Source organism: Phlebotomus argentipes, unplaced genomic scaffold, assembly GCF_947086385.1.
Source record: "Phlebotomus argentipes unplaced genomic scaffold, Phlebotomus argentipes genome assembly contig_15, whole genome shotgun sequence".
Taxonomy (NCBI): Eukaryota; Metazoa; Arthropoda; class Insecta; order Diptera; family Psychodidae; genus Phlebotomus; species Phlebotomus argentipes.
In genome coordinates, this window is record NW_026776181.1 from 18,354,146 (window position 1) to 18,362,403 (window position 8,258).

The 8,258-nt window shown below is 48.8% G+C and overlaps 3 protein-coding genes across 3 annotated transcripts; 1 reads left to right on the forward strand and 2 right to left on the reverse strand.

Annotated features, from left to right (window-relative positions):
• Positions 1-54: 54 nt before the first annotated feature.
• On the reverse strand, positions 55-2,169 carry LOC132263074 (zinc finger protein 99-like). Its single transcript, XM_059762646.1, has 2 exons — positions 411-2,169; positions 55-341 (listed from the first exon to the last, which is right to left on the reverse strand). The coding sequence occupies exon 1, from the start codon at positions 2,052-2,054 to the stop codon at positions 918-920; it is 1,137 nt and encodes a 378-aa protein (XP_059618629.1). The 5' UTR covers positions 2,055-2,169; the 3' UTR covers positions 55-341; positions 411-917.
• A 49-nt stretch (positions 2,170-2,218) lies between these two features.
• Positions 2,219-3,556, reverse strand: LOC132263075 (zinc finger protein with KRAB and SCAN domains 7-like). Its single transcript, XM_059762647.1, has one exon. It carries the CDS (start codon positions 3,445-3,447, stop codon positions 2,311-2,313), a length of 1,137 nt encoding a protein of 378 aa, XP_059618630.1. The 5' UTR covers positions 3,448-3,556; the 3' UTR covers positions 2,219-2,310.
• A 288-nt stretch (positions 3,557-3,844) lies between these two features.
• LOC132263587 (uncharacterized) lies at positions 3,845-8,163 on the forward strand. The gene is made up of 4 exons (XM_059763427.1): positions 3,845-4,241; positions 4,533-4,710; positions 5,381-5,593; positions 5,657-8,163. Exons 1-4 carry the CDS (start codon positions 4,174-4,176, stop codon positions 8,069-8,071), a joined length of 2,874 nt encoding a protein of 957 aa, XP_059619410.1. The 5' UTR covers positions 3,845-4,173; the 3' UTR covers positions 8,072-8,163.
• The last annotated feature ends 95 nt before the right edge of the window (positions 8,164-8,258 follow it).

Consider the following 8,258-nt stretch of genomic DNA (forward strand, 5'->3'; position numbering starts at 1 on the left):
AGTTGGATTTGAAGCGCACGGTTCGTTGAAGACTTCGGATTTGAAGCGGCGGATTTCGTCACGCCGCTGGTTTTGAGCGCTCAGACGTCAGAAAAGCCTCCAAATATCGCAGATTTCATTTGTTGAAATAATTGTGTTTAGTCTAGATTACGCAAATATTTCTACAGATTAATAACTTTTGATAACTTCAATTTATTATCATTATGATAGGGTTTATGTGTCAATAGAGCTCATCAGTTATCTGTGTCAATATGCACTACCAAAGTATTTGGATATCGCTCTGATTCCAACAAAGCAGATTGGGACGACGTATTGTTTTCCGGATCGAATTGCTCAGCGATCTATAAAACGGGTAAAAAAAAAAGCAATTATTACAAATTAAGACATTCGCATATTGCAATTCTAATTACCAGTGAAGTTTTGTCATTTGAAACACACAGAATTTTATCTCCCACATGAATAGATTTAGAACAACCATTTTCGTACGCCGCCTTGTCCACTCTCCAAGAATCGGATTTTCCGGACATGGAAGCACATTACTACGAGATGATTTGCGACAGTCACTCGAACTACTTGAACCGAGCCACGAAGTATGAGGTGTTCGGTAATTTCGGATCAGCAACAGTACCTTTTCATGTTCCTCTGGGGTACCGCAGACTGCTGCTGAGCTTAGTGCCGATATGTAAAGAAATCATGAAGAACACTCAGCATTAAACCAAGGAAGCCAAGAAATGAATCACATGAAATCCGAAACATGTTTCACTGAAATACACAATAAAGCAACAGAAACATAATCTCTTAATTCTATCATTTTCGTTTAATTTAAGATAATGTGCTGTTTTTCTAAACTCCAGCATTTTCGGACTCCAATTCAACCAAAACCGTGGAAAGAATGAATTTCATGATAAAGCAGTCTTTTATTGCTGGCTGTTGGGATGCGCCGGGAAGAGATGCATCATGTTGGGGTGCTGCTTCTTGAAGTGACTCCTCAGAATCGTGACGCTGCGCATGGTCTTCTGGCAAATTGGACAGTCCGCTTTCTCGCGCTTCTCGTGGATCTTCAGGTGCTTGATCAGGCGCAGCTTGGTGCTGTACGACTTGCCGCAGTAGCTGCAAATGCCGCCCTCCACGTGCATCAGGGAGTGCTTCCGCAGCTGCGAGGTGACTTTGAAGCCCTTCCCGCACACCTCGCACAGGTGCAGCCGGGATAGCGGGCTGGACTTGTCCGGATGAGCGGTCCTGATGTGGTTCTTCATCGAGCCCGTGATGTAGAACTCCTTGGGGCAGAACGGACACTGGCAGACCTTCTTCTTCAGATGCTCCTTGTAGATGTGCGTCCTCCTGGCCGTCCACCAGAAGAACTTCTCGCCGCAGTGCTCGCACTCGTAGCGCTTGATGCCGTTGTGATAGTCCATGTGCTGCACATAGTGGCTGCCCTTGATCATCTTCCCGCAGATCTTGCACGGATTCGCCACCTGATACAGCACATTCGAGCCCAGAGTGACTTTTTTCACTTTCGGCTCCTTCGGCTGAACTTTCCGCGGGGCTTTTCTCTTTCCGCGGCATCGGTGCTTCCGGAAGATCTCGAATCCCTTGAAGACGAGCTTGCACCGCTTGCAGAGGATTTTGCGCGTGTCCTCTTCCCCCACAGTTTCCTCCTCGCTCACCAGTGACATGACCACTTCCTGGTCAGGCTCGTCAGAAGCGTCTGGCACATCAGGATTATTCTCCTGGTCGTCCCGGACAGTCTCTTCAATGATTTTTTCAGGCTCCTTTTGCACCTCCTTCTCATCAATCGACTCCAAATCACTCAGTTTCCCTTCCGTTTCCAGGCATTGCTGGCGAAAGTTGTAAGCATTGATCATGTTCTCCTCGCAAATCCTGCAGATCTGCGTTGGGAAGGACTTGTAATTTTTCAAGACGACGCCGGTGACGGCGAAGTAGATGTTTCTGTAGGTCAGTGAATTGTACAGCGTGCCGCACATGTATTTCAAGGGCTCATCGCGTGACTGGAGACACAATCGACACACTGACCAATCTTCCGTGCCTGCCATCGTGTTAAATGCAAGAAATCCTCGAAGGAATCACAAGAAAAATCGCACCGATTGAGTCCATCAAAATCCAAACACAAATGACAGCTGATGATTTCGTGAAACTTTCCCGAAACTGAAACATGCCTTCGCGCCAATCGCATGAAGCATAAGCCCGATTCCTTCTTTTTTTCCAATAAAACAGCAATTTTTCCTCTTTTTCAATTACTCAATAATTGTTCTTACAGTTCTACTGATGCGGGAGTGAAATCCTATGGCCTTAGACAGAGTTCAGCGCCTTCTCCACCATGTCGCAGGTGCTGCTCATGGTGAGTGGCACGGTGATCTCCGAGTGAACGTTCTCCGTGTGCTTCCGGAGCTGCGCGTTGGTGCGGAAGGCGTTGGAGCACAGCGGGCAGATGTGCTTCTTTGTGGTCGTGTGGAGTGCCATGTGGTGCTCGAAGGTGCGGATGTTCTTCAGCTTCTTGCCGCAAATCTCGCACGTGACCTCGTCCGTGTGCTGCTTCATGTGCGACGACAGGCTGATGCTGGAGTTGAGCTCCTTGCCGCAGCGGTCGCACTGGTAGACCGAGGGATTCGTGTGCTTGTCGCGTATGTGGTTCGTGCGGCGGTTCTTGTCGTAGAAGCCCTTACCGCAGTACGGACAGTGGCAGGAGGGCGTCTTGAGGTGCTCGCGGTGGATGTGCGTCGTGCGCGTGACCGTGGAGTTGAACTCCATATTGCAGTAGTTGCAGCGATGGCGAATCTTGCGCTCTGTGTGCTGGTCCAGGTGTGCCATGAAGTACGACCGCCCGATGAATGTCTTGCCGCACTTGTTGCACTTGAAGAAGGCTTCGCTCTGCTCCTCACTGTCGGCATTCTGGTCGATGTAGGTCTTGGACTTGCCGCACAGGTGCGTCCTGAATGTCTCCATCTCATTGAAGAAGCCCTTGCAGATCTTGCAGCGAATCTTCAGATTCACGTCCTTCTCCTCCTGAACACCACTCACCACTTCATGCTCGTCCACCTGCTGAGCGGTCTCCTGGCCGGAGAACCGCATGCGCTTTTCCCTGGCGGGATATAAGTGGGCTTCGGCACTCTTCGCGGTGGTCAGTTCATCCAGAGCGGCCACAAATTCAATGGTCTTCGAGCCACTCTCCTCCTCCGCTCCCTTGAGATCCTTCAGCTTCTCCTCCGTGTCCAGACACTTCCGACGAAACTCGAACGCCCGCAGCATGTCGTTCTCGCACTGCGGGCAGATCTTCATGGGGAATGTGGAGTAATCCGTCAAGTTTATGCCCACAACGCTGAAGTAGATGCTGAAGTAGGAGGACGCCTGGAATGTGCTCTCCGTCATTGCTTTCAGCGGCTCCTCACTGGATTCCAGGCACAGCCGACACATTGTCCACTCGCCCATGGCTTTTCCACACGATTTTCCCTCTGTTTTTGTGCAATTTGCAAAATTGTAAATATTGCGATTTTGACGGCTGTGTTATATCAACAGGATTGCGCGCAGCGCCACCTTCGCAAATTCACAACAAGTTATAAATAATTACAGCGCGCGCTTTTGCGTCTTCGCTGCGGACCGTGTCGATAATGCAGGGTAATTCGTGAGGAAAATTTTGGGAAAAAATCATTTTTTTATGCAAATTTAATGATTTTGAATGGAGGTCACTCACAACGGTTGGCCACGAGATAAAATCCACAATCGCCATGGAGTAGGTCTATGAGATAATTTTCATGGGAAAAAGGGGAAAAATCGCGAAGATGTCCTGCAATGAAGGGCGATTGTGGGGCAATTGTAGACTTTCCGGTTTCTCATAGTGCCATTTGTGATCAACCAGGATCAACATATTCACAACATTGGCAGGAACTCGAGTTTCCCTTCTCCTTTTCTTCGCATGTTGTGCTTCTTGCTTTGTGTTCGGTGCGCATCTCGGGTCACTGTCTCGCTCTCCGCCCAAGCCTTAGCGGAGCTGCGAAAGTGTAGATTTTTCAGTGTACGACTAGCCTCTAGACTTCACACTAGCGCACAAGAGCGCACTCAGGGCAGTTCACTGGTCAGATTCACCCTCTGGAGCGGGGTTAGGTGGTGGAGTGAGTGTCGGGAAGTGTGACCAGAGGTCTGAGGAGTGGCAGGACAATGCGGTGCATCGTGAAGGACTGCGAGAACAGCCTGAAAAACTGTCCGCCCGGAGTGACATTTCACAGGTAGGTCGTCTTCTGCGCGTATCTTGCCTTCGCCGTTCCGCCGTCACCAGGCGGCTAGACTATGTTGAGACGTGCCGCGGCGGAAAGAGGGCTCGATGGGGGGCAGAGAGCCGGAATAGCTTTCTGGAGATATCTCTCGTTCGGCCGCTATGGCCTGTAGAACTTCAGGTGCGCTCCGCATAGCTACACTATTATGGATCGCATCGCACGCAGGGCCGCACTCAGGCGCGCGCTTTCCTCTCCATAAAATCCCCACAAAAATATGCTCATTGTTTGGCGTGTGCGTTGCAGATTCCCGCAAGATGTTAGGCTGTCGCGCAAGTGGAAGATTCTCATCGACGTGGGCCCCAATTACATGTGCAAGGAGAAGGATCGGGTGTGCAGCGACCACTTCCTGGAAGAGAACTTCGAGTACAGGCGGTTCAGAGACAAATTCAAGAAGTACCTGAGGACCAACTCTACGCCACAGGTAGAAAAAAAAACATCTCCATTTAAGGCTTCTTCAGACGCAAAGACAAGCATAAATAGAGAATAAGAATGAGGAAATGCAATGAAAGGAACTTTTGTAGTGGGCAAAAAACATACTTTTTAATACAAATTTCGATATTTCTCACTTTCATGTTGAACAAGACATTAATTAATAGTAATTAATTAAAAAATCTTCCGTTTTCAAAGCGAATCCGAAGCCGTCGAGCGGTTTTTCAGACTCTCTTTGTCGAAGAACTCAATTCTTTAGGGAGTTTAGAAAGACCAGAGCTTTTTTCTTGTCTAAGAATCCTTTTCCCGATACCCTTCTAGACGGACAGAAGAAGAAGAGTCCGTTTGATGGATTAGATTTCCTTCGTTGTGAAGGATTTCTTGAAAATAAGTTTAACGGATGAAGAGAAACGCAAAGCAACTTTGGCTTTATTGTTACAGGCTTTTGAGTTACAAAATTCAATGAGAAACGAATCTTAACCCCGGGAAATTGAGTAGTTAAAGCTGAGGTTAAGACCTTCGTTGGCAAAGCCAGAACAAAGTGTCGAAGTTACGATCTGGAAAAGGTCAAAGTTCCTGCCTTTATTGACAACGACAAATTTCAGTTCTTTGTGAACCAATTCGAATGAATCTCAGCTTTTGTTCTCTCTTTCTCTCTTTAGCCGCTCTTTGACATGCACCTGGACGAGTACAGAATGCAGATGCTGGAGAATGAGGAGCTCTATCCGTACGTGGAGGAGAACTTCGTCACAGAACCGATGCCTGAGCCTCCCATCGCTGTGGGGATGGGAAATGGTCAAATGTATGCGCAGCAGAGCAATCAGCAGCACACGAGCAGGAATATCTATGCTGCCGGAAGCAGTTCTCAAGGATTCGTAAGACTTCTGCTGATCGCAGATTGATTGTTTTTGTCTAATGTCACTTCTATTCTTGTGTAGGCTAGCAATGCTCCGAAGCGATCCTTGCCCTTCACCGATCCTGCTGCGCTGCCGAAGAAGCTGCGACCGTCGAATTCTCACACAATCACCCAATCTATGATGCAGCCTGTGGATGAGACCACAGCACTGAATGTGGAGTGTGAGATTGAGCTGGAGAAGGTGAAGATTGAGAGCCTGAGCGAGTTGTTGTCGGAGTTGAAGGAGAAGAACTACATCAGTGAGGACATTGCGGAGGTGCTGAAGGACACAATTGGCTTCAATGAGGATCTCTTCGATGACTCCATCAAGATACTGGACTTCAAGGAGATCCCGGAGAGCTTCCAGCCAGTAATGAAGGATTTCGCACTCACGCTGGACTTCTATGCGCCCAAAGCATATCGCTACATTTTGAGTGAGTACAAGAGCTTCCTGCCGTCGCCGAGGGACTTCGCGGCGTGGTATAGGAGCAGCGAGGCGGATCCGGGATTCACGCAGGAGTGTCTGGACACGATATCGGAGCTGGTGAAGAGTGAGGCGGAGCAGGGATTGAATGTGTTGTGCCAGTTGACGTTCGATGAGAAGGAGATCTGGCCGCAAGTACAGAAGATTGGGGACAAGACGTATGGCTACTGCACCACGACGACGGCTGACAAGCCGTCGAATGATGTGGCGACGAAGGTGCTGCTGTTCATGCTGGTGGACATGAATGGGGCGTGGAAGATGCCAATTGGATACTTCCCGATGACGCACTTGAGCTGCGACATGCGACAGAATCTGATCGAGAAGGCGATAATCAATGCCGAAGACACCGGAGCGAAGATCATGGGGGTGACTTTCAAGGGGGATCACGTGAATTTCTCCACCATGAAGCTCATGGGAGCGTCCTTTGCCATGGACGAGCCCGTGTTCAACATACGGATTGGCGATAGTGGCAAGAGATACTTCATCTATCCGGATCCCTTTGACATGATACAACGAGTGAAGAATACCTTTGTGTTTGAGAAGTACATCTTGGATGGGGAGGGAAATATTGTGGATTATTCGTACATTGAGCAACTGTTGCAGCTCTTTGACGAGTGGGAGCCGAACTCCAGCAGCAGCAGCAGCTATTTTCACAGGAAGAAGGTGAACATGCACATTGCGTCGCACTTGCTGAACAAGGCCATTGCCGATGCCCTGGATCACTTCCGTGCCAGCAGTAATCAGACTTTTGGCGGCTGCGAGGCGACTGGGAGATTCATTCGCATGATGAGCAACATCTATGACATGCTGAAGAACAACCAGCAAGCCAATGGTGAGACGAGCAATACCATGTTGATTGGCAATTTGAAGAGAATCAAGAGTTTCTGCGACAACGCCCAGAAATATCTCTTCGATTTGTGTCTGTTGTCGAATGTTCAGGCATCTTCCGAAGCGGATGAGATTCGCTATACATTTTCGGAGAAGGAATCACTGATTTGTTCCGCCAAGAAGGCTGGCTTCCTGGGATTGTTGATCTGTCTGGAGAATTTGCCGAAGATTTGCGCAAAGGCAAAGCCAGACATTGACTCGCATGGCTTGAAGACGTACTTCCTCAATCAGGACTCCGTGGAGCAATTCTATTGCTCCGTCCGGACAAATCTCAGCTCCAACACCAGCCCGTCAATCCTCCAATTCCGCGATGCCTACAGGAAGTTGATCACCTGTGCGCAGATCATCAGGGACAACAAGGGGACGTGCATTGCCGGCACGGAGAGTGTGAAGGTGTTGTTTGTCAATCCGGCGCGTTGTCTGCAAGTCATCAATGGCGTACGCACGGCGAGTGTCTTCGAGACAATCAAATACTCATTCAAGGACGAGGGAGAGTACGAGGATGTCATCACGAAGCACTTCCGCACGCACGATGAGATCCTCGATGAGGAGGACTTCAAGGATATCTCATTTAAGCTGGGCGAAATTGAGCGAGAGAACTCCTCCGCCGGCTCAACGTCTGCAACGTGTCGCAAGATGCTCGTCATCTACACCACGGGATTGCTGGTGAAGAAGCTCCTGACCAAGTCCAAGTGTCAGGACTGCTCGGCGATAATTGTGGACGATTCGGAGGGAAATGCGAATGCCAATCTCTTCGAGCGCTACGGATTCTTCTATCCACCCTCGAAGTTTGTCGTGGACGTTTGTGAGTTGACCGAGGAGATCCTCCAGGGTGAGATTCAGTATCTGGGCATTAATTTCATCTACGAGAACAGGCATGAGAACGAGATGATCTCCCAAGTGACGAAGCACTTTGATTACGAATGTCTCCACTTTACGCTGAGCAAGTGTCACAAGTACAGCATGATTGAGTTGATTAGTGGACTCTTCCTGAAGGTGAGGATCTTCCATGAGTTGAATAAGAAGTCCGACGAGGCCGACATGAAGAATGTGTACAAAATTTTGGTACATTTTGAAGAATTGTGAATAGATGATTGGCATGTGCGAACTGGAATTATGTTCAACCGCATGTGAGTGTTATTTATGAATAAATAGTGCTTGAAAATAGGATAATGAAAGGCTGCTTGAGTGACTCTTGATTGGGAAATATACCCCCTGATACGCCCACTTCTAGCCGCTTCGCTGAGTTAGTGCCGCAGCGCGGCGAGCCAGT